At 50.9% G+C, this 23,910-nt stretch overlaps 2 protein-coding genes across 2 annotated transcripts in view; both read right to left on the reverse strand.

The window, feature by feature from the left end:
• The window catches only part of TMEM109 (transmembrane protein 109), a 135,075-nt gene that overhangs the window by 36,748 nt on the left and 74,417 nt on the right, over nucleotides 1–23,910 (reverse strand). The window lies entirely within an intron of this gene.
• ZP1 (zona pellucida glycoprotein 1) lies at nucleotides 7,239–15,859 on the reverse strand. The gene is made up of 12 exons (XM_050756910.1): nucleotides 15,608–15,859; nucleotides 14,085–14,206; nucleotides 13,494–13,836; nucleotides 12,867–13,010; nucleotides 12,198–12,385; nucleotides 12,029–12,126; nucleotides 10,060–10,187; nucleotides 9,785–9,974; nucleotides 9,576–9,717; nucleotides 7,984–8,065; nucleotides 7,750–7,869; nucleotides 7,239–7,484 (listed from the first exon to the last, which is right to left on the reverse strand). The coding sequence occupies exons 1-12, from the start codon at nucleotides 15,801–15,803 to the stop codon at nucleotides 7,336–7,338; spliced, it is 1,902 nt and encodes a 633-aa protein (XP_050612867.1). The 5' UTR covers nucleotides 15,804–15,859; the 3' UTR covers nucleotides 7,239–7,335.

A 23,910-nucleotide genomic window follows, 5' to 3' on the forward strand; every position in this document is an offset into this window, starting at 1 on the left:
CTTGGACAGATTATTTAACTTTTTTCTGTTTGAGTTTCTTCATCCAGCAGATGGGGGTAGTGTACTTACTAGAGATAGAGTAAGGATGAAGTGAATGTGACAAGTGCTTAGAATAGGGACTGCACATCATAAATAATATATGTTTTTAAACTTGCTGCTGCTACTATTACTGTTACCACCCTACTGTTCCCTGTCCCTGGAGTCTGCCCTCCCCAGAGACAGGCCAAGTCCTTCAGGAAGCCTCTGGAGCCCATTGCTGCCCTGCCAGGTCAGTAAGCTTTCTTGGAGCCCATGGTTCATGCCTTTAGCATAGTGCTGTTACCTGGAAGGTGTTTGCGCATTTGTCTTTCTTAACTAGATTTTAATCTTAAGGGCAGGACCATGTATTCGTTGCTGTCATTTATCTCTTCAGCTCATGTCACACTGCTGCTAAGTAGCAGATTGAGAGGTTCAACCTTGGGGCTCAGTCCAAAGCCCAGACAACGTCTGTCTCTTTCTTTGATAAGTAAACACAGAGGGCTTGACAGAATGTTAGTTTTATCAACCAAAATGAAGAGCTATCACCTCCTGCCACAGCTCACCAGATGTTGGCCCAGCTGCCTTGTAGGTGAACCTTTTGGAAGCAGATCTTGGTTGGGGGGGGTGGATTCTAAAGGACTCACCCACATTGTCTAGCTAGTGAGTTTTGTGTTTAGGACCCAGCAGCAGTCAGTAGTCCCAGGTGTCCGAAGGGAAATTGTTTGGTGGTGTAATCAGCGCTTACTGCATCCTTTGTGCACTTGAGCCTTTGGTGATCAAACCCTGCCTCGCCTCCACTGTTGAAGGTGAGGAAGCATTTGTATTGTTCCTGAGCTTGGAGCACTAATCAAGGAGGTCACCTGGGGGCAGTGTAGTCATACCCGTCTCCCCAGTAACACTGATGCTGTGATGGAGCTCCTCACAGTGAGTACCACAGAATGACCCTGCCAGACAGGTGGTGGTGTCCCCGTTCTACAGGTGAGAAGACAAGCTCAGAGAAGTGCCTTGTTTAGGCCACCCAGTAAATAATGCAGCTAGAGTTTTTAAGCCATGTGACTTTAGAGACCAAGCTGATGAAGACAGGCACAGGCAGCTGATGACCCACTGCACACCTTTCCAGGAGGTAGTGTCTGTCATGGTTAAATGCAGGCTCTGGAGCCAGCAGCCCAGGTTTGAATCCCAGCTGTGCACATTTCTGTGATGTGCATCTTTATGTCTGAGGCTCTTCATCAGAAAAATAAGTTTTTCGTAGGGCTCTTGAGAATTAAGTGAACTGATTCATGTAGAGATGAGGCACTCAGTAAATGTTGACTACTGTACATTTTCCCTGCTCTGCCTGCACTGCCATTACCCTTGAGATTTAACTGTATTGACACACATAGCCAAGGTCATGGTGGTCCTTGACACTTGACACCTATCGTATAAAGGCATGGTCTGACTGCCTTCTCTGCTGCATTAATAAACTAAGGCTCTGTTGACACAAAGTGGCTGGAACATAATCCAGGCACGGAGACAGGAGTCAACAGAGCAATACAGACATGACGCTAGAGTTTTGATAGAGGTGCCAGCACAGAGGACAGGATGTGCAACAGTTTAGGACGTCAGGTGGACCTGGGGGAGGTGACACAGCCACATTTTGAAGTGGAAGTTCCCTAGGTGGATACAGGACAGAGGAACAGAGTAGGGGTGTCTGGTGTGAGCAAAGGCGCTGGCAACCCCACCCCCACGCCTAGGCAGGGTTTGATCCTCAGAGGGTCAAGTGCACAAAGGATGCAGTAAGCACTGATTACACCACCAAACAATTGCCCTTCGGACACCTGGGACTACTGACTGCTGCCTCGGTGAGAAAGCAGGTTTGAGGGAACAGGCAGCTGGGGAAGGAGCAGCAGCACCGTGGTTGGAGACAGGCCCAGCAGATGGTAGTAAGGCAGGCCAGGAGGTTAAAAGTTTTCTGAAATATTCACCCCAAAGTGTCTAAAAGTGTACCTGTACAGTTTAAAGAATAGTAAACATCTTTGTATCCACCCGCCAGCTGAAGAAACATAAGGGGCCATCGGCGTGTTCCTCAATGAATGCATCCCTCCCTGCCCCTGCAGAGAAAACCACTACCCTGAAATTGGTGCTGATCATTCCTTTGTTTTTCTATACAATTTGACTACTACATTGGGGTTTTGGGAACTGATTTTTGAACTTTATGTAAATGAAGTCATTCAATCTAGTTTATTTGATTTCATCTTCTCAGCATCGTCCTTGAGAATTACCTGTATTTACACACGTAGCCCTAGTTCGTTCACTACTGGGAAAACGAAGGAAAATGGCCAAGCGGAACTCACCCAGGGTACTGTGACAGCGTTTACTGAAGGTAGGAGCAGCTGCAGATACGCCAGTCCTGCGTGGCGCGTTCATTCTAGGACTGCACGCCGGGAGAGGGATCCTGGCCACTGGGCTGTGGGGCTGTTAAGCTGCATGATCAGGAAGCTCAGCTCCTCCTCCTGCTGTGACCAGGGCTCTAGGGTCTGAGTTTTGCTGTTGCAGTTATTTGATGTGGTCAGCCAGCAGCAGGATTTACTGCAGTGTGTTCGTGGCTGGAGAAGCATCAGCCCTTCCTCTGACATGATTAAAGGGCTGGGGTCCAAACCTTGTAACTGATCAGTGTCTTAGGCACTTAGCAATGGCTAGATTCCATGGAGCCTTGTAAGGGGCCAACTCCTTTCCCGGGAGGCCAGCCTGCAAGGGACAAACAGGTTAACTCTTACCTCTCATTCATTGTAGAATATGACTGTAGGAATATTGCAGAATGTATTTATATGTTCAAGTGTTCATGATGGACATATGGGTTGTTTCTAGTTTTTTATTTTTCTTTTGCTATTATAGTGTTTCTGTGAACATTCTGTTGCAAGGGTTTTTCTAGGTTAGGAGAGGACTTAAAATATATTAGGGAATGACAATTTTTCAACATAGGTATACCAGTTTATATTCTAATTAACATTGGTAGAATGTTCTGTCTTCATACCCTCACCAATGCTTAGTATTTTCTGGCTTTTTAATTTTTGCCACTCTGGTGGGTATATAATATTATCTTGAAGTTTAATTTTTCACATTAATGATTACTGGGTTTTTTTTTTTTTTTTTTTTTTTTGTGAGACAGAGTCTCGCTCTGTCGCCCAGGCTAGAGTGCAGTGGCCGGATCTCAGCTCACTGCAAGCTCCGCCTCCCGGGTTTACGCCATTCTCCTGCCTCAGTCTCCCAAGTAGCTGGGACTACAGGCACCCGCCACCTCACCCAGCTAGTTTTTTTGTATTTTTAGTAGAGACGGGGTTTCACCATGTTAGCCAGGATGGTCTCGATCTCCTGACCTCGTGATCCGCCCGTCTCAGCCTCCCAAAGTGCTGGGATTACAGGCTTGAGCTACCGCCCCCGGCCAATGATTACTGTTGAAGTTGAACATCTTTTCAGCCACTTACAGACCATTTGAGTTTTTCCTCTTATGAAATGCCTGTTAGTGTCCTTTGCCTAATTTTCTATTTGTGTTATCTTTTTCTTGATTCGTAGCAGTTTTAAACGTGTTTTTTTGGATAGTAATCCTTTGTCAAGAATGTATTGCAACTGTCTTCTCACTTTGTGTGCTGACTTTTCACTATTTATTGTATCTTGTGACTTCTTCTTGTGAGGTGTTCATGTTGTTTGTAACTTGATCTGTCAGAATTCTCTGGGCTTTGGCTGAAATCACCTTTCAGACAGGACCTGCATTTGCTTCTTCCTGAAGCCTGGGAATCACTTTCTTTATCGCCCCACCTGGGATCACTTTAAATTAAATTCAGCCCTTGAGGTTTGTTCCTAGATTGAACCTGAGGGGTTCTCCTTTCTCTTCTCTCCTTCAGTCTGAGGATTTGACTGCACACACCAGAGAAGAGGGTATTACACTTTTCATTCTCAGGGTGATTTTTTTTTTTTTCAATACATCCAGCCCCAAAATAAAAATAGGCAGGATTCCTTGCTGCCCACTCATGTCAGAGGCTTGTTTCTCCTTCACTTACACTGAGGACAGGGCCCTATGGAGTTCCAGCTTTGGAGGAGGCCTTGCATCTGAAGTTGTTGCCTTTGCAGTCTCCGGGCTTGATCTGCTGTCCTCTTTATTCATCAAAGCAGAAGGCCAGGGTCTCCAGGGTCCTGCAGTGCTTCCCGGAATAGAAGCTGATTTTACTTCCCAGAGTTTCTGCTTTTTATTTTTGGCCTATCTGCATGCCTCATTCCCCATGTTAATTCAGCAGTAGTCTAAGGATATTTTAAAATATTTATCATCTGGTATTTCAGTTGTTTACTTCAGGTTCATCCGAGTATCTAGTGTTCCTGCTGCTGGAGCAGAAGTGGCACCTTTCCATGAAATGCTCTTGCGTAAGCGTCCAGACAGGGAGCTGAATTCAGCTGAACTAACAGGCAGTGAAGTCTTCTGTTCCCTTTGTTAAAAACAAAGCAGCATGAAGTTAATTTGCTCTCAATGTGTAATGTAAATCTATGGGGGCTGGTGGGGGCGTGGGGAATGGAAAGGCAGGGGATACCCTGAGGTCTTATATAGATACAGCCACAGCCTCTGCCCCCGTCCCCACCTCCCCAAAAGGGCAGGAAGAGACAAAACCTGACGGGCCCTGAGCAGCTCTGCTTCCTGCCACAGGTCGGAGACAGTGGTTATGGTTCCCAGCGGGTCTGCTGAATTGTTCTCAAGGCCCAGCAGGGGCCTGCTCACATCAGAAGGCGGTAAGAAGGGAGGAAGAGAGAAACTGGGCAACATTTAGACTAGATTTTGGTACCTAGGAAAGCCAAAGTTTAGATTGCTTCCCCCGAGAGAAAGCTAGTGCTGCAATGAACTTCATCGTTCATATAGTTTGTACCTTTGTTTCAGTAAACAGACTCCTTTGACATGGAATTGTTGACAAAATCTATGAACAATTTATCAGTTGCCAAAATCATGTACCTATATACACTTGGAAGTAGGAGATAAACAATTGCATTGTTACTGGAGTATCACAATAAAGCAAATGGATACCTCGATGATTATATGGGATAGGGGAAAGTCTTTGCCATACTCAAAACTACAAATATGAGAGGGAAAAATTCATTGTTACATAATCCTTTCTAAGATAACCTGGCAGAGAAAAGCCAATGGCCAATTAGATGGAAAATTTATAAAATGAGGGTGCCGGCCCCTTGATTTGGGAAAGTTCTTTACAGACGAGGAGAGAAATAGTGGAGAGTAGATAAAAGACATGAAGGGTAACTTAGGTGACACGAGTGGCTAGAAAGATGCTTGACTTCTAATCAAAGAGAGCCCCTTCAAAACAGCCAATGCCATTTGCCTTATGATGCTCAGATAGGCAAAGGTTTAGAGTGTTACTGGCCTGTGGTGGCAAGCCTGCACAGTGGCGTTGGGCGGGGAGACAGACAGTCCCGAGCCCCATGGTCATAAGAGGTGTGGTCTTGACCCAGCAGTTCTAAGACTGTCTTTCAAGAAAATAGTATACAAAGAACTATATGCTTAAGTAATTGTGTTCAACACTTGTCATCCTTAACCCACTTGGTCTGTATCAACAGATCAAATGCCATAGCTCAACCACAGTTTAGAAAATACATCTATTTGAAATGATAGGAAATGATACAAGACGTCTACCCTTGTGTTAAACAAAGCAAATTCAGTTACACAGCGTTATTCCAATTGGTACCTCTGGAAGTTTGAAATCCTCACATGAGCTTGTATGATGGAGGGAGGGGAAGAAGGAAGAGTTAATGCTGGAAGGAACCAGAACCCAGGCCCCTAAGACCAAGTCAGCCTGGCTCCTCCAACCAGCCAAGCTAAGAATCCTCACCTATGCCATACTGAGCCTGCAGGATATATCCTATGTCCCCCGTACACGCCAGGAAGCTGGGCAGGGCAAGACTGGCCGTTGCTAGCCATAGATGGGAAGACAGGCCCAGAGAAGGGAAGTCACTTAGCTTCCATGGCAAATGTTTGGGCCTTCCTGCCTCTCATGTTCTCCCTCTAGCTAGAAGAGTCAAAAGACAGCAGTTTCCCCAGCCCCTCTTCGTACTGGCCTGTAAACTTGTACATTCAAAACCAAACCAAAACATTGACAACAAAAACTAGGTAAGCATTAGGCTTGGGGCAAGAGGAAATGAAATTCTAGTCAGTAGTTAATAGCACCCAGTTACTGTTGGCTGTTAGGTACTATTCTAAGCATTCTTATTTATTAACTCATTTTATCCAATACTTCTATTGGAATAGACATTAACCTCATTTTACAGATGAGAAATCTGAGGCCCAGGGAAGTTGAGTAACTTACTGATTATCACACAGCTAGTAAGAAGCCAGCTTGGGGTCCACATGCTTGACCAGTATTCTGAAGACAGGAAAGGCTGAGTAGGCCAGAGCCGAGTAGAGGGTTCATGTAGTATCAAGACCACAGGCATGACTTGAGCACGTTAGCTTCCCTTGTAACAGCTCTCTAAGCTCGTGCTCTGCCTGAAGTCCAGAGAGGTGTCTGAACCCAAATTCAGCCTTCCCTACCAGATTCTTCTCCCTGTCCCCTTGAGGCCAAACCCTAGCGTCCTGCCCCCTTCTCCACCTAGAGGATCCACATGTGTGGAAAAGGCTTTGCTGCCAAGTCAGAGATGAAGGCCCATGCCGTGTATGGGCAAACCGGGCTCAGCGGCATAGCCAGCACTGGTACGGACCTGTCTGGTGGCCATGCCCACCGTGGCAGGCAGTGTCAGGGCCAGCAGGCTGCCATTCCTCCTGTGCCAGCCCTTCCCACATGGACTAGTCTTGGGAGGCCAGGGGAGGGGATGGGAGGCTGTGGGCAGAAATGCAGCTTTTACAGTAGGCTGGCAGGCTCAGGGGGTCTGTGAAGTGCTCCTTCAACTCAGCCTAAGAGTTCCCCTTCTCCACAACAGCAGCTGCTCTGGGTGCTTTGAGGATGCCCTGGCCAGAACCCCTGTGTCTGTGAGGAGGTGACAAGCCTTCACAAGCCATTTGCCCAGCTGTTGCTGTTCTTTGCCAACATCTTAACCTCCAGTATCTTTTTCCTGTTTGCTCTGCCTGAAATGCCACCATTCCTTGTGAAGAGGGAGAGGCTCCCGAGTTAAGCCTTGGGGGACATTGGCCTCTGTGCAGGGTGTGGCACATATGAAGTATTTGTAATCGACATCACAGTTCTGGAAGGACGGAGCTGACTTGGAGGACGTTTCTCACATAAGAAAGAGTTCTGTTCTAGTGGTCACAAAAAACTTCTCCACACCTGGTTTCAGTAGGTTTGAAATGATTGTTTATTGAGCCCATTCACTGTTTTCCCAGAGCTTCTGGACCCAGGTCTGGCTCAGGCCCACAAAGACACCAAACCCAAGGACCAGGGCAACAGCTGGCAGCAAAAGGACCATCCAAAGGAGAGGCCTCAGGCTGGAGTTCCCATTGGAGTCTGTCAGAGAGAAGGGATTGGCAGGACTGGCTGAGGCCCCTCCAACCCTGCCCTCCAGCCCAGAACTTTGTATCACACTGGGCAGAGCTGAAGCTGCCTTTCTGCAGATGAGGTGGACTATGTCTGTCTTCACTTAGCTCCCCACTGACTGCAGTGACACCATCTCTTGCCCTCAGCTATGGCCGGAGCATCCCCGTTTTGTCAGCACAGTCTTGAGGGCTGGGAGTGGGTAAGGCCTGAGGGGCCCATCCAGAAGCCCTCATACCTGTGGGCCCAAGTGTGGGCTCCTGCCCATAAGAATCCTCAAAACCCACTGGCCCTGGAGAGCTCACGATGTCCTGGGGCCTGGCAGTGTCATTACGGTGACCTGAGGATCGTCGCTGTCCTGCCCAAGGGAAGAATGAAATCTTGGCCTGGTCTCCTGCCCCTGTGGCCCAAAAGCCGGGCACGGGCCTGAAGATGTATGAAGGAACAAATGCCACTAGCACCCCAGACTCACTTGCAGTCCCAGCGCTGCACACGGTGGAGCAAGTCTCCAGCCCTGAGCTGTGGCAGGCAGAGGCACTGCAGAACAAGTAAACCTGGTGGGAAGAGAACATCAAAGTGGCTGGCTCGGTGCCACCGGGCAGGAAGCAGAGACAGGGACATGGGATCCCCAAGCTGGGCCAAGTCTAGGCTGCTGCTGTTCGGGCAGGGAGAAATCTGAACTTTTTTTTTTTTTTTTTTTTGAGACAGAGTCTCGCTCTGTTGCCCAGGCTGGAGTGTAGTGGCCCGATCTCAGCTCGCTGCAAGCTCCGCCTCCCGGGTTCACACCATTCTCCTGCCTCAGCCTCCCAAGTAGCTGGGACTACAGGCGCCCGCCACCACACCTGGCTAATTTTTTGTATTTTTAGTAGAGATGGGGTTTCACCGTGTTAGCCAGGATGGTCTCGATCTCCTGACCTCATGATCCTCCCACCTCGGCCTCCCAAAGTGCTGGGATTACAGGTGTGAGCCACCGCGCCCGGCCGAAATCTGAACTTCTTGACCAAGACGACGACTGCTGCCCATGCTGAGGGAGTGCAGAGCTGAATGTGTTCCTTCCTGATTTGAAATCCGCACCTTCCCCCATCCCCAAGGTCCAAGTCTGTAGTGGAGTGCCCTGCAGGCAGGGACCACCGCACTTCAAAGAGCCCCAGTCCTTGGCAGGCCTGCTCTACCAATGCTGCCTCTGGCTGCACAGCCCCCAGGAGGGCTGGATCTCTCCCTTCCACCTGCCTTACTGAGGGAGACAGCAAATTCCAAGGAGGTGGGGCTTGGCCGGGCAGCAGGAGAATGGATATTTGCCCTCCGTTTGTGACCCCCAAGACCAGTGACCGGGGGAAGAAGGGAGGGCAGATTACCACTGCTTCCAGATACACAAGGGCAGGGGCAGTGCCCTATGGGAGCAGAAGCAGGAGGAGCTGAGCTGACCCAGCAGGCCTCACCCACGGGCACCCCTCATCCAGGTAGGTCAGCGTCTCTTGGATCAGGAGGCAGCACACAGCAGAGATGAGAACGAAGCCACCCTACCCAGTGCTTACCAGTGAAATCAGTCTACATCTGACATAATAACAGGCAGTGATTTAAAAATCTAGAGATTTGGGTATGTGATGTGAAAGATAGGTTATTCAACAGGACAAGAGTTACAGTGTGTCTGTCACCTCTGGGGCCATCTGTATATTTACACAGAAAACCTAAATATACCCTAAGTTTATCTACGTTTACCTTCTGGAGAAGTTGCTAAGTTAAAGAAAATTCAAAGCAGAATTACATGGAACACATTATCATTTCTGGAATCAGAAGTGAGGCGAGGCTACCCTAGAACATCATGACCAGAGTTCAGATTTAGGGCTGATTGCAGCACAGGCAGCGCTTTCCTTCCTCCTGGTGGTGGCTACGGGTTACCTCTTGCTGACCCAAAGCCCGCTGCCTTCCACGACACCTGGTAGAAGCCAAGCCCCATCCCAGAACTTTGTCCACATAAGTTCACGGGGTGCCAGAGGGATTTGGCAACCAGCTCCTCCCCAATTAACACATGGGGCCAGGCCTGCAGCAGCCGGGGCTTCTTACCGGTCCTCTGAGGGCTCTCTGGGAGCCCGAGTCCAGGAAGGCGAAGGTGGCAACAGTGAATCTCTGGTAGTGAGACTGGAAAGGTGTGGCCCCATCCAAGGCTACCATTTGGGTTCTGTAGCTGTCGCCCTCGAAAGGGCATCTGAGAAGAGAAGTCAGAGGCTGTTTACAGGAGGCAGAGCAGGTGGGGGGAGCACGGGGACACTTACCCGTCTGACAGAATGGGCCACTGGGGCTGCTGGAAGGGGTTGGCACTGGGAGCGCCCCAGCACTGGTGCAGCAGCAGGACCAGGTTGGGGTCTGTCCTCTGCAGAAGCCGGACCTCCACATGGACTGGTTCTCGGAGCAGCCTCACGATGGGATAGTCATCCTCCCCATAGTAGGAGCTGAAGGTCTCGTCTGCAGGGAGGGTGACTCATGAGCCAGGGTGGACTGTGCGTCGGGGGAGTGGGGGCCACAAGAGAGCAGGGATAGCATAGCATACCCTTGGCGATCCGCAGTTCAAGTCGCAGGGGGCCGGGCTGGGTCACAGGGGCAGGCGACAGGGGTGGGAAAATGGACGCCTGAACGGGCAGGAAGTCACTGGCATTGAAGACGCAGCGCACATGAAGCCTGAAGTCCACGTGCAAGAGGGTGGGGGAGAAGACACAGAATCAGGGCATCCTGTTTACGTGATAAACTAGGCACCAACTCCGTGGGTGCAACAAACAGGGTACTGTCCAGCAGGGCAGATGGATGCTACTTAAGCAACACTTTTCCAAGGCCGGCTCAGGAAGCTCACCCAGCCCCATCCTCTGTCCATCTGGTCTCCCTGGGATGGCTCAAGCCTGTTATGCCAGGCCCTGAACCTGGTGGGAGAATACATCAGGATAGAGATGGGCCCTTGGGGGGCTGGCACCTTGTTGGGTCTGGCCTGGATACCCACAACTGCCTGCTGTGCCATTCGAGGCCCCTGGAGCCTGACAGTTGAGGCTGGCAGACGAGCCTAGGCGCTCTGCTTCCCAACAGACCTGGGTTTGAGTCTTCTTAGCATTGGGACCACAAGCAAGTCTTTTAACCTAAGCCTCAGTGTCCTCATTTGTAAAATGGCTGTGACTGCCTCCCTTTGAGGGTGCTGAGGCTGCCTGAGATCACAAGATGATGCACCTGTGTCTTCACTGTCCTTGTAGTTGCAGCTGGTCTGCCACAGCCTAAGGGCCACAGTGTCCAGCATCTTCCTCACTAGCCTAAGGGCCATGTGGCCGCTCCTCCACACTCTGGCGGGGCCCGCATCCTCCTAGCACCCCAGAGGCCTGGCACCAAGGAGATGCTAAGTAGGTAGAAGTGGCTCACCCCTGTTCAGAAGGACTTGTGTCTGAGCCCTCTGGCCTAGTCCTGCCGGCTGCAGCTGCTCCCCTGACTTCTGCCTCCCTTCAGGAATCCCCAGTCACTCTGTGTTGACCTCTGGCTGACTCCCATAGCTCTTACATCAGAGAGTCTAAGGCATGACACAGACTTGCCCCCCACCATTTGGCCATAAGAACTTCAGGGTTTTTTAAATTAAAATAAAAAAAAATAATAATAGAAATGGGATCTCACTGTGTTGCCCGGGCTAGTCTTGAACTTCTGGCAGTTCTTCCATCTAGGCCTCCCAAAGCACTGGGATCATAGGCATGAGCTACCGCCTCTGTGGTACTTAGAGCTTTAAAGCCAAATTCATTTGAACTGTGACACAGTCCCCTGCTCCCCAACCCTCACGGCAGGGCGGGAACGGGCATCCACGCAGTGTCAAGCACAGGATTTCTACAACCCACTGGCTAGTGCACTGGCTCTGTCCCACAGGCTGAACGGGCTGAGGTGAGGTGCTTTGCCCTTGGTCACACAGGTTCAGAGCCAGGTGTCACAGGCAGATTCCCTCGGCTCACCCCCACTGGCATCCTGGGCACCTGGGTTGCTTTTGCCTCTTGAGTCAGCAGGTCCAGGAGGCCCCTAACAATGAGGGGTTCCTCCCCCACCCAGTTCCTCTCCCACCACATCCTCAGAGAGGTATCTTCAACTTCATCTGTGGCTTCTTAACCTGACATTAGGAGGGGCAACAGCCATAGCCTCAGCCTCCTCCTGGGACCTGGAAGGGGATGCTTTCAGCTGCTCTGAGCTTGGTTCTGAGAGAGACCAAGACAGGGCTCTCTCAGGACTCCAGCCCTCTCAGGACTGGTCATGGGCTTCTAGCCAAACCCTGCAGGCCGGGCACAGAAGGCCCCCACTTAACACTCATGTCTGCCCTGACAGAGGGATACTTCCCCTGCCTATCAGGGGAGGCTGGGAAGAGGCGGGCCCCTTGCCTAAGATCACATAGCCAGGTAACAGCGGAGCCGGGGTTTGAGCCCAGATGGCTCGAAGCCTGTCCTGAGCTCTCCTGTGCCCCCTGACACCCTAGCACAGAGCCACGCCTATAGGAGGAGGGCTGCTCTCACTGGAAGGTGCTGTCCCGTGTGATGGAACCCTGTGGCCCCTTTCGGACGTGGATGCCAGACACCAGCCAGTTCTCATAGATGAGCTGGTCGCCAGCCACCTGTGGGAAGAGATAGCTGGGTGAGGCTTTCCTGCGGGGACCAGGCCCCAGCCTGTGGTCCCGGCTCCTACCTGCACTGTGGTTCCACAGTGGGTGAGAGGGAAGTAGAAGACCACGAAAGCTTCCGTGTGCTGTGTTGGGGAGCAGCTGGTGGGGGCGTAGGCCAGGTGGACGTTGGCCAGTGTGGTCCTGTGTGTCAAGGCCACTTCTTGGGACACCACAAGGATGAAGTAGCCATCTCTGAAGCACTGGAGAGTAGCTGGGACAAAGGTAGATGAGGGCCTTGGGGTTTGGTGTCCATCCAGCACAGAGACAGGGGATGTCTGGATGACAGCCAGGCTTTAAGTGCGGGCCCAGGAGTCTGGACGCTTACTGTCTATTTAGGCTGGTGTTGACCCCAGCAAACCCTTTATGGACTGATTTTTCTCATCCATGAGACAAATGAGTTGAACTACACTCTAAAAGTAGGCTCACCATATAATCTGTTATCCAAACCAGGGTGCTTTAGATCTGAAGGTACAGATGTGTGTAAAGGTAGATCTATTAATACTTCCTGGGATAGTTATAAGGCCAGCTGGGACCTGTGACTGCCCCATCTAAAGGTCTCCTCTGCCATCTGCTGTGGGAGTTGGGCTCTCCAGGAGGAGGATGGGAAGCAGTTTCCACCAGCTGGAGGAGACAGCTCTCCTTCCGCTTCAGAATCCAGGGGACCAGGATCATGCTGGGGTAGGAGGTTGTACCTGTGTTGCCATAGTAACAGGGAACCTCTCTGGTGTTATCATAGCAGCAGCCAGCCCGCTGACAGGTTTCCTTTGAAGTTCTTCTCACGATGCAGGGGAGGTGCCCCGAGGCCACCTGGCACTGCTCCTGGCTCGGATGGGTACCTAGGGTTGGGACAGAGCAATGAGGCTGAAGGCACACAGTTTGCAAATCGTGGCCCTGGAATTGAATCTTGGGCACCTGCTCCAGAGCGTATGCTCTTAGCCAGCACATAGCCAGGTAACAGCGGAGCCGGGGTTTGAGCCCAGATGGCTCAGCACACTAAATGTCCTCCCTCAAGACTGCATATTACTGACATTTCTAGAGAACGTTTTCTGAGAACCACGTGTTGCTGGCAATGGTTTCAGTGAGTTTCTGCCTAAAGTTAGGAAACAATTTTACAAGACTTCTTCTAGCTTTAGTATACCTGTACATGTTTAAAGCTGTTTTCCAAATACTACAAAGGAATAAAAGATTCATCTTTTCCTAAAAAAAGAAAAAAACAAAAAAAGAAATGGCTTCTTAGAGCCCAGTGAAAGGCTGTTAGACCACCCTGTACCCCAGAAGGCCCCAGGCAGAGGGTAAGGACACTCAGATGTCCTGCGTACCTATGTAATCTGGTTTGTTCACATCCCAGTGTTCCAAGGGGCCCCAGTGCGGTTGAGCCAGGGTGGCGAGGGCAGGTCCAGGTCCAGGGGATGGTAAAGCAGGGGTTGGGTGGACAGAGCTGTGCCCTGGGTCCAGTGGGCTGGGAAAGGCATGGCCAGAGGTGGGGAGGGAGGGAAGGGTTTGCGGAGTCGAGACAGAGGACATGGTGGGTGGTGCCAGCTGGGAGTCCGGAGTCCAGGAGTGGTCAGGTTTGGGACAGACCAGGGTAGTGTCTTGTGCCACATCCACACGACCATCGGGCAGCACAGCCTCCATGAACACTCTCAGGTGGAAACGCCCATCCTGCAGGTGAGAGGCCAGCAGGGAGCAGCAAGGTGAGGCCACCCAGGCACGGGACGGGCCCACCAGAGCTGAGCTGGCCGTTAGGCAGGGAGCTGGATTCATGGTGGATCCCAGAAAGTACCTTCCAGGACTTAGTTTCCCCCACCCACCAGCTCAACAGATCTTGGGCTCTGGTTCCATGAGGGGCCTCTTCAGCCTGAAGTGACACTAGGACAAGCTTGCTCCTGCACCAGAGCACGGACCCCTACCTTCTCCAGCACGTGGCAGCCTCTGTAATCAGCCGAGAAGACTGCAGGCTCCTGCGGCCTGGAGGTGACCCAGTGGTAGCAGATGGAGCAGTTGTTGACATCAAATCGGTTCCCAAATTCATCTGCAGTGGGGGAAGGGGAGGAGCCAGGGATGTTGAAGGGTGCAGGGAGAGGCTGCTGGGGTCTCGGAAGGAGCTCCCACTCAGCAGCCAGACGACCTGAGTACTCGCCTTAGCTTTACTGTTGGTTTGTTGTGTGGTTTCAGGCTATCCCCCTCCCCTCTCTGCTCTCAGCTTCCACAGCTGTAAGAGGAAGGGGGTGGGTGTCTTAGGATCTTTCTAGCTAGGGTTCCCTGCTCATAGCACACGGCAGCAGGCAGGCACGAAGGTGAGGTGGAGAAGGGATACACAGGGTCTCAGGCACCGGGCTATTTCATATCACTTCTTTTAAGCTTAGTTATCCGCATCCTGTGGCTGAGGCAGCTGAGGAAGGGAGGGTGCCTGAGCTTTCTCAGGTGCACACAATGAGGGCCAGAATGAGGATTTGAATCCTGGGCTTTGTAGAAAGATCTGAACCCATTTCCCAGGTTAACTGTGGCTGCTGCAGTCGCTCGGAGACACTCCCTAGGTGTCCACCCTGCTTGTTGGTCCAGAACAGCCTGGGCACTCTCTGGGTGTGGGCATGTCCCCATGTGCTTGTTCCATAGGCACAGCCAGGTTCATCTTCCCCACCTTGCAGATGAGGAAACAGGCTTATGGGTCAGGTCAGTTGTCCAAGATCACACTGTTTAGAAGCTGCAGATCTAAACCCCAATTCCAAACCTACACCAGGCCACGCTCACTAGGTCCTGCTGCTGAAAGTGGTTTATGGACCCTCAGCCTCAGTATTGACCAAGTGTGGTTAGAGATGCAGAGCGTAGGCCGGGTGCAGTGGCTCACGTCTATAACCCCAGCACTTTGGGAGGCCGAGGCAGGCGGATCACCTGAGGTCAGGAGTTCGAGACCAGCCTGACCAATATCGTGAAACCCCATCTCTACTGAAAAGATAAAAATTAGCTGGGCATGGTGGCTCACGCCTGTGGTCCCAGCTACTAAAAGGCTGAGGCAGGAGAATTGCTTAAACCCGGGTGGTGGAGATTGCAGTGAGTTGAGATCGTGCCACTGCACTCTAGCCTGGGGGACAGAGCGAAAGTAGTGAGAATCTATCTCTCAAAAAAAAAAAAAAAAAAGAGAGAGAGAGGAAAGAAATGCAGAGGCTTGGCCCTGCCCCAGGCGCACTGAATCAGAACCCGCACATCGACAAGGTGGCCAGGTGTTTCCCACGCACACTAACGTGGGAGAAGCTGCCCTGGGTGGTGATTCTCCTCCTTGCCCTTTTCTGTGGTGAGGAGGTGGGGGGCTGGACACCCCCAGGCTGGAGGGAGTCCTCTGTTCTTGCTCCTTCTCCAGGGGAAGGGGCCCAGCTCCCTTCTGGCAGCAGCCCGTGGCCAGGGAGGTGGGGGCCAGGACTCTGCCAGCACTCACCCACCACCTTGAAGCGGAGAGTCTGGCCTGGCCTGGGGAACACCAGCAGCTGCATTCCCTTGGTCCCACAGTCGTAGCTGTGCCGGAGGCCTGGGAGGCCAGGGTCAGGCTGGAGCCGCCTACCCAGCCCCAGGGTGGCGACCAGCAGCAGTAGGGCCACACGGTAACCCCAGGTAGTGGCTGAGCCTCCTGCCATGAGACACCACAGACACACCCCTTACTCCCTCACCACCAGAGCGGGGCCCAGGCCTTTTATGGAGGAGGTGGCAAGGGGAGCCTCTAAGGGCAAAGGGGGCCCACCTGGAGGAGCACCCAACTGGCCACCAGGGACTGTGGTGAAACTCCTGCCCCAAAGGCTGGGGGAAGCAGAAAGCTGCACGTGGCCCCTGACCCTGGCTTTCTGTCCCACAGCTGTGGCTCTGGAAGGGAGGAGGGAGCTTCCCAGGAAACTGAGGCTGCAGATGGGCTGTGGGAAGGGATCCAAGGCTGGGAGGTGGCCCTGCAGACCTCAGGCCCTCCGCTGTCTCCCTCCCACCCCAGCCTTTCCACATTCCCTCCCTGCCCCAACAGGCTCTCCAGGGCCTCCTTCCTGCCTTGAGGCCTCAGGACCACTGGGAGCTGCAGGCCTGGTTAGCGCAGTCACAGCTCCTCAGGCAGGGCTTTACGGGCCGGTAGAGCAAGACCAGGAAGACACGGCCCTCAGAGCTGGCAGCGGAATGCGGGCTGCAGGTGAGTAAACAGACCAGTAGCACCTCCAAGGGCTCTCCTGAGGATTCAGCCGGTCAGTATGATGATGACTATGACTAATAAAAAAATAACAAGGACAACTAAATGTAATGTGTCATCTGGATGGGATCATGGAGCAGAAAAAGGAAGTAAAAGCGAAGAAAGTGGATTTTAGTTCATAATAATGTGCCCACATTGGTTTGTTCATTAATTGCAATAAATGGATCATACTCATGTAAGATCATTCATGAGGTAAACTGGGCCTGCGGTGTATGGGAACTCTCTGTACTATCTTGTCAGTTCTGTATATCTAGAACAGTTCTAAGACATAAAAGTGGCTGGAAACAACAAGAATGGCCTGCGGTCTGCCATGATTACAGTGCCAGGCCTTGCTTGTGTTCGCTCCTTATACCACCTGACCATCCTCTGAGGGAGGGACTGTCACCAGCCCCACATCCCGGCACTAATTCCTGCAAGTGATTAGCCTAGGGTCTAGCAGCGTTTGAGCTCAGCAAACATTAGGAAACTGAGCTCAGCAAACATTAGAAAACGCGGCTATTATAATTAGCAGCTGCTGGAAGGGGAGAGCCTTGATAGCTAAGAGGCGGGTCCTGGTGAGGTTGCAGAGAGAAAGGAATGCTTATACGCTCTTGGTGGGGGTGTAAATTGGTTCAACCATTGTGGGAGGCAGCGTGGTGATTCCTCAAAGAGCTGAAAACAGAACTACCATTTGATTCAGCCATCGCATTACTGGATATATATCCAAAGGAATATAAATTGTTCTATCATAAAGACACTGAACATGTGTGCATATGTTCAGCGCAGCACGATTCACAATAGCCAAGACATGGAATCAAATGCCCATCAATGGTAGACTCAATAAAGAAAATGTGGTACATGTAGAAACTGGGCCTGGCGCGGTGGCTCACGCCTGTAATCCCAGCACTTTGTGAGGCTGAGGTGGGCGGATCACGAGGTCAGGAGATCGAGATCATCCTGGCTAACACGGTGAAACCCCATATCTACTAAAAATACAAAAATTTGCCGGGTGTGGTGGCACTCACTTGTAGTCCCAGTTACTCGGAGGCTGAGGCAGGAGAATCGCTTGAACTCAGGAGGCAGAGGTGGCAGTGAGCCAAGATCGTACCATTGCACTCCAGCCTGGGCAACAGAGCAAGACTCTGTCTCAAAAAAGAAAAAAAAAAGAAGAAGAAAATGTGGTACACATACACCATGGAATGCTATGCAGCCATAAAAAAGAATGAGATCATGTCCCTTGCAAGAACAAGGATGGAGCTGGAGGCCATTATCCTTAGCAAACAAATGCAGGTACAGAAACAAATACCACATGTTCCCACTTACACATGTACTCACATATAACTGAAGGCTAAATGATGAGAACACATGGACACATAGAGGGGAACGGTGCACACTGGGGCCTTTTGAAGGGTGGAGGGTAAGAGGAGGGAGAAGGGTGGAAATAATAACTATTGGGTGCTAGGCTTAGTATCTGCATGATGAAATAATCTGTACAACAATCCCTCTTGACATGCGTTTACCTGTATAACAAACCTGCATAAGTAACCCTGAACCTAAAATAAAAGTTTAAACAAAAAAAGTCGGTTCTAATGGTGCCCCAACCACTTTCTTAGCTGTGACTCAGACGCGTTATCTATTCTGAGCCTCAGGTTTCCTGTTTGTAAACGGGGGTGATAATGCTTTCCTTGCCTGCATGGTGGACAGGAAGACACACAGAGACAAGTCATGGGCACCAGATGTAGTAATGAATTAATGCTTGGCAATAATTCACTTCTAATGTGATTAGAGCTCAGCTGGGAAAGCTTGGTGGGGCGGGTTGGGGGTCTCCCTGGGAGCACAGTGGGAAGAGACACTCAACACAGCATCGAGGGTGGGCGACATGGAAGCGTTTTTGGAGGAAAGGGGTCCTAAGCAGAGGTGGGAGGACGCGGGGAGGACAGGGATGGTGCGATGGGGATCTGGGGAGAGCAGGGCTGGAGTAGGGAGGAAGCAGGTCACATAAAGGTCCGGGACAGGGACTCCAGGCAGGCTGGGGGTGCTGTCGAGGGAAGGACTAGGAGGGGAGGGAGAGGAGCCAGGCAGGAGCGGGGAGAGGGATGGATTTTTCCTGAGGAACAATGTGGAAGTTTTAAACTTTTAATTTTGAAATTATTTCAGATTTGCAGAATTTCCATATAGCCTCCTCCAGATTCCTCAAATGTTCACTGTTCACTTTTTACATTTGCCGTAGCTCCCGCTTTCTCTCTGTGCATGTGTGCGGACACACACACACACACACACACACACGCATATACACGCACTTTCTTCCATGCCATTCAAGAGTCGGTGCGGAAATGACAGATTCCCCTTTACCTCTAATTACTTCAGTATACATTTCCTAAAAAAACCAAATCACCCCCATAGTCAAATGATCAAAATCAGGAAACCAACACTGGTATAAACACAACGATCTAATCTGCAGACATTACTGTAAGAATTAAAGAGGAAAGAAACATGAAAGGGCGATTCCACAGGCAACAGGGACAGGTTTATTTTGAATAAACCTGAGAGGGGCGGCTGGCCGAGGTAGGTCAGAGCCCCGCTCTGTTACAGACTAAGAGTTTTTAAGGATTTAGGGTGGAAGAGTTGATCAGAGGCTGGGACTGCTTCTGTGTCTCTTTGCTGTGCGTATCTGGGAGGGAGAGTCGTGTGTCTGTTCCCATACATCTTTCTGCAGCTGCAGGCATATCCCCCGAGTCTGCTGCTTGCTTCCCTATCTTAGTGCACCTGAAGGGAAAGGAAGGTGCTTACTAAGGCCCACTGTTTGACTGGGGCTCACTGTGTGAGGATGAAGTTTGGCAGTTATCAAAGAGATTTTCCCTCCACCCCTCTCTGTGCCGGAGCTGTCTTATCTGTATTTTACTGTCTGCTCTTTCTGGCTGTTGTAGTTAGAAGAGAAGTGATTGCCTTGAAATGTATGAGGCTAGAAAGGGAGCAGGAGCTTGAAGTGGCAGTATTTGTCCGAGATGACGGTGCTCCTGCTCTAGCAGTTATTCAACATCTGCCGACTGTCCTAACGGTGACTTTCATGGCAAAGGAGTGCAATGGTTTTGCAAGTCTGCAGGATCCAATCCAGGCTCAGCGTCTTGCTGGCGTGCCTCTTGGCCTGCTCCCACCTGGGACCGCCCTTCTATCTTCTCTTGTTTTTCATACCCTTGACATTTTCGAGTACAGCCCGATAACTTTGCAGAATGGCCCTCGGTTTGGGTTTGTCTGGTGTTTTCTCCTGATTACATTAGATTTAGTTGATGCATCTTGGCCTTGTATTAGTCAGTTTGGCTGCTCTAACAAAATACAGACTGAGTGGCTTAAACAGAAACAGAAACAGAAACAGTGCTTAAACAGAAACAGTCAGTTTCTCACAGCTCTGGAGCCTGGATATTCTAGGTCAAAGTGGCGGCAGGTCTGGTTGCTCGTGAGGCCTCTCTCCTTGGCCTGCAGACGACTGTCTTCTCACTGAGTCCTCACGTGGTCTTTCCCCTGTGCTGCTGCATCCTTGGTGTCTCTTTGAATGGTCAAATTTCCTCTTCTTCTGCCTGGCCCGGTGGCTCATACCTGTTATCCTAGCACTTTGGGAGACTGAGGCAGGCAGATTACCTGAGGTCAGGAGTTTGAGACGAGTCTGGCCAACATAGTGAAACCCCATCTCAACTAAAATACAAAATAATTAGCCTGGTGTGGTGGCGCACACCTGTAATCCCAGCTCCTCAGGAGGCTGAGGTGGGAGAATCGCTTGAATCTGGGAGGTGAAGGTTGCAGTGCTAGATGGTACCACTGCCCTCCAGCCTGGAAGACAGAGTGAAACTCCATCCCAAAAAACAAAAACCAACTTCCTCTTCTTCTAAGGACACCAGTCAGATTGGATTAGGGCCGCCTTAAGGGCCTCAATCTTAAATCACATCTTTAAAATATCTATCTCCAAATATGGTCACATTCTGGGGAATGGGGGTGGGGGATTAGGGATTTAGCATATAAATTTTGGGGGGATACAATTCAGCTCGAACAAGCAGGAGGACCCCAGAAGTGATGTCATTTCCTTCTCAGTGCATCCTATCCAGAGGCACACCCCACTGGCTTGTCCTGTTACTGCTGATGTCACTTTGATAACTTGGATAAGGTGGTGTCTGCCAGGTTTGTCTACCATAAAGTAATGATGTTTCTCTTTGTAATTCATGAGTATCTTACAGGGAGATACTTTGAGACGATGTAATTAATCCTGTTCCTCTTCAAATGTTCACTGGCTAGTGTGGTGGTTGCCAAGTGGGTGGTGGTTCTCTAACTCCACCCTTCCTTCTGCATTTATTTGCTTTCTATCATAAGAGAGAACTTTTTCTAACGGGGGCTTTTAGGGGCCAGAGAGAGCATCAGCTGGAGTCTTTGAGAGGCCTAGATTTTGCCTGGTGCTCAGTGTTTATGAGCACAAGGGCCCTGGGACGTCACTTACCGGCTTTTTCCCTCTATCTGGAGAGTAAGGATGAGAATTATTACGGTGGGAATGCAATTAGATAAGACATAGAGAGGCGTTTCCCTACTGGTCATGGACCCATGGGGAGAGTGCGTCTCCCAAGGTGCTGGAAATGGGCAGGGAAAGAGAAGTCGGGCTTCCTCAGGGCCAAGGGCAGAACACCTTTGGGGAAAGGGTGTCAGACTATCCGAGAGAGACAGAGAGAGAGAGCGAGCGAGAGAGAGAGCGCACTCTGAGTCCTCGGTTATGACTGTACGTTCTTGCAAAGACTCATGGCCACCAAGGCTCATCGGCCTGGGAGGATCCAAGCTCCTCTGCTCACCCACTGGAGACCCTGGAAAAGTCCCTTCCCTGCTCTGTGACTTGCTTTCTTCATCTATAAAATGGGGTTATAACAGGACCTAAATTGTAGGGTTGCTTTGAGGACTAAATGACAGAATCCATGTGAAGCAGGCAGAACAGGGTCTGCACATGGTCGTTGTTTGAACATGATAGCCATTACAACCATGAGTATTTTTATTGATGAGGAGAGAGGGTCAGATGGAGGGGACTTGACTTGGAATCTTGGCTTTATCCACTTGGCTTCTGTTTTTTTGGTTTTTTTTTTTTTTTTAGAGATGGGGTCTTGCTATATTGCCCAGGCTGGTCTCAAACTCCTGGACTTAAGCAATCTGCCCGCCTCTGCCTCCCAAAGTGCTGGGATTACAGGCATGAGCCACCACACCTGGCCACTTGGCCTCTTCGTAAACCTGTTTGTTCATTTCTTTCTCTTTTTGACCTGTGAATTTTTTTTTTAAATGGAACTTCAGTTTCTTTTTTTTTTTTTTTTTTTTTTTTTGAGGCAGAGTCTCGCTCTGTCGCCCAGGCTGGGGTGCAATGGCCGGATCTCAGCTCACTGCAAGCTCCGCCTCCCAGGTTTACGCCATTCTCCTGCCTCAGCCTCCCGAGAAGCTGGGACTACAGGCGCCCGCTACCTCGCCCGGCTAATTTTTTGTATTTTTTAGTAGATATGGGTTTTCACCATGTTAGCCAGGATGGTCTCGATCTCCTGACCTCGTGATCCGCCCACCTCGGCCTCCCAAAGTGCTGGGATTACAGGCGTGAGCCACCGCGCCAGGCCCAGTTTCTTAATCTGTAAAATGGAACTAAGAATACAGTCTACCTAAGTGGGGCGCCGTGAGATGTAAGCATCAGTTGCTTGCCCTGTCTCCTCTGCGAATAGAGCCCAGGGAGGGCACTGGAGGAGGATGGAGCCTCTCTTGGCTGGAGAGACAAGATCCCCTTTCAGGGGATCCACACATGCCAGGAAATCAGCAGGGAGCAGGCTGCCTCACTCTGGGGCCTGCAGAGTAACCCAAGGGCAGCGCCAGCTGTGTGTGTGTATGGATTATGCTCACTGCAGAGATGCTCCCAGAAGGCCAGTGGTAGTGCATTTAACCGAAGACAGGCAGCCCTGCTTCCCCTGAGGAACAAAGGACCTCAGAGAATCTTGTCAGCTGGGAAGAGCTGGGCTCTGCTGCTGGACCACATGGCTCTGAACTCCAGCTCCTCTGCTGCCCAGCTTAGCGCCTTGGTAGAGCTGCTTAAGCTCTCTGAGCCTCAGTTTTCCCCTTGGTGAGTGACAATGACAGTGGTACCTAACTCAGAGGGTTGGCATGAATATTTGATGAGCTCATCCATGAGAAAGGCTCAGTCTTACGCTGGCACATAGTAAGTGCCCCATAAGTGTAAGCTATTACTGTTTTCTTTTCTTTTCTTTTTTTTTTGAGATGGCATCTTGCTCCGTCACCCAGACTGGAGTGCAGTGGTGGGATCTCGGCTCACCGCAACCTCCACCTCCCTGGTTCAAGCGATTCTCCTGCCTCGGCCTCCCGAGTAGCTGGTATTACAGGCATGCACCATTAAACATGGCTAATTTTTGTATTTTTAGTAGAGACGGGGTTTTGCCTGTTGGCCAGGCTGGTTTCGAACTCCTGACCTCAAGTGATCTGTCTGCCTCGTCCTCCCAAAGTGCTGGGATTGCAGGCATGAGCCACCGTACCCAGCAGCTATTGTTGCTTTCAGTGTGTTGAATGGTGGCCCCCAAAAGACATGTCCACAACCTAACCCCTGGAACCTGTGAATGGGGCCTTATTTGGATAAGAGGACTTTGCAGATGTGATTGATTTAAGAATCTCAAGATGAGAGCACCCTGGATGATCCAGATGAGCCCTAAGTCCAGTGACCAGTACTCTGTGAGAGACACACGAAAAGAGGGAGGGGGAAGGCCGGGTGAAGAGGAGGTAGAGATTGCAGTGATGCAGCCGCAAGCCAAGGGACGCCTGGGGACACCAGAAGCTGGAAGGGCCAAGAAAGGCTCCTTTTCTAGAGCTTTTGGAGGAAGTGCTGACATGTGATTACGGACTCTGGCTTCCAGACTGTAAGAGAATAAGTCTCTGTTGTTTAAAACCGCCATGTTTGTGGTAGTTTGTTCTGACAGCCCTAGGAAACAAATACACCACTGTTGTTTCTGCGAAGGTTGCCTGGCACATGTGTGGGCCTGAGCCCAGGCCAGGGCTGCCTCTGCCTGCTCTGCCTTCTTGTCTTCCTTCCTACTATAAAGCTGTCAGTCCCCGAGGTTGTACCCACTGCAGGTGAAGACAGAGCCATGGAGAACTGCACCAGACCGTGGGTAAGAAAGATTCCAGCATGGGTCCAGGCGCAGTGGCTCAGGCCTATAATTCTAGCACTTTGGGAGGCTGAGACAGGCGGATCACCTGAGGTCAGGAGTTCGAGACAAGCCAGGCTAACATGGTGAAACCCCTTCTCTACTAAAAATACAAAAATTAGCCGGGTGTGGTGGCGCATACCTGTAGTCTCAGCTACTTGGGAGGCTGAGGCAAGAGAGTCGCTTCAACCTGGGAGGTGGAGGTCGCAGTGAGCCATGATAGCACCACTGCACTCCAGCCTGTGCAACAGAGCGAGACTCAGTCTCAAAAAAAAAAAAAAAGTAAAGGTCCCAGAATGGGTCACCATGAGGGACTGGGGTGCTTTG

This window comes from Macaca thibetana, chromosome 14 (genome assembly GCF_024542745.1).
Source record: "Macaca thibetana thibetana isolate TM-01 chromosome 14, ASM2454274v1, whole genome shotgun sequence".
Classification (NCBI taxonomy): domain Eukaryota; kingdom Metazoa; phylum Chordata; class Mammalia; order Primates; family Cercopithecidae; genus Macaca; species Macaca thibetana.

Bases quoted from the DNA above. Each gene is read 5' to 3' on its own strand.
- ZP1 (XM_050756910.1), bottom strand. From the start codon at position 15,803: ATGGCAGGAGGCTCAGCCACTACCTGGGGTTACCGTGTGGCCCTACTG. The intron at 13,837-14,084 runs GTAGGGGTCCGT...TCTCACCTGCAG, and splicing joins GCTGCCACGTGCTGGAGAAG to GATGGGCGTTTCCACCTGAG. The intron at 12,127-12,197 runs GTAGGAGCCGGG...CTCTTCCCACAG, and splicing joins ACTGTGGAACCACAGTGCAG to GTGGCTGGCGACCAGCTCAT.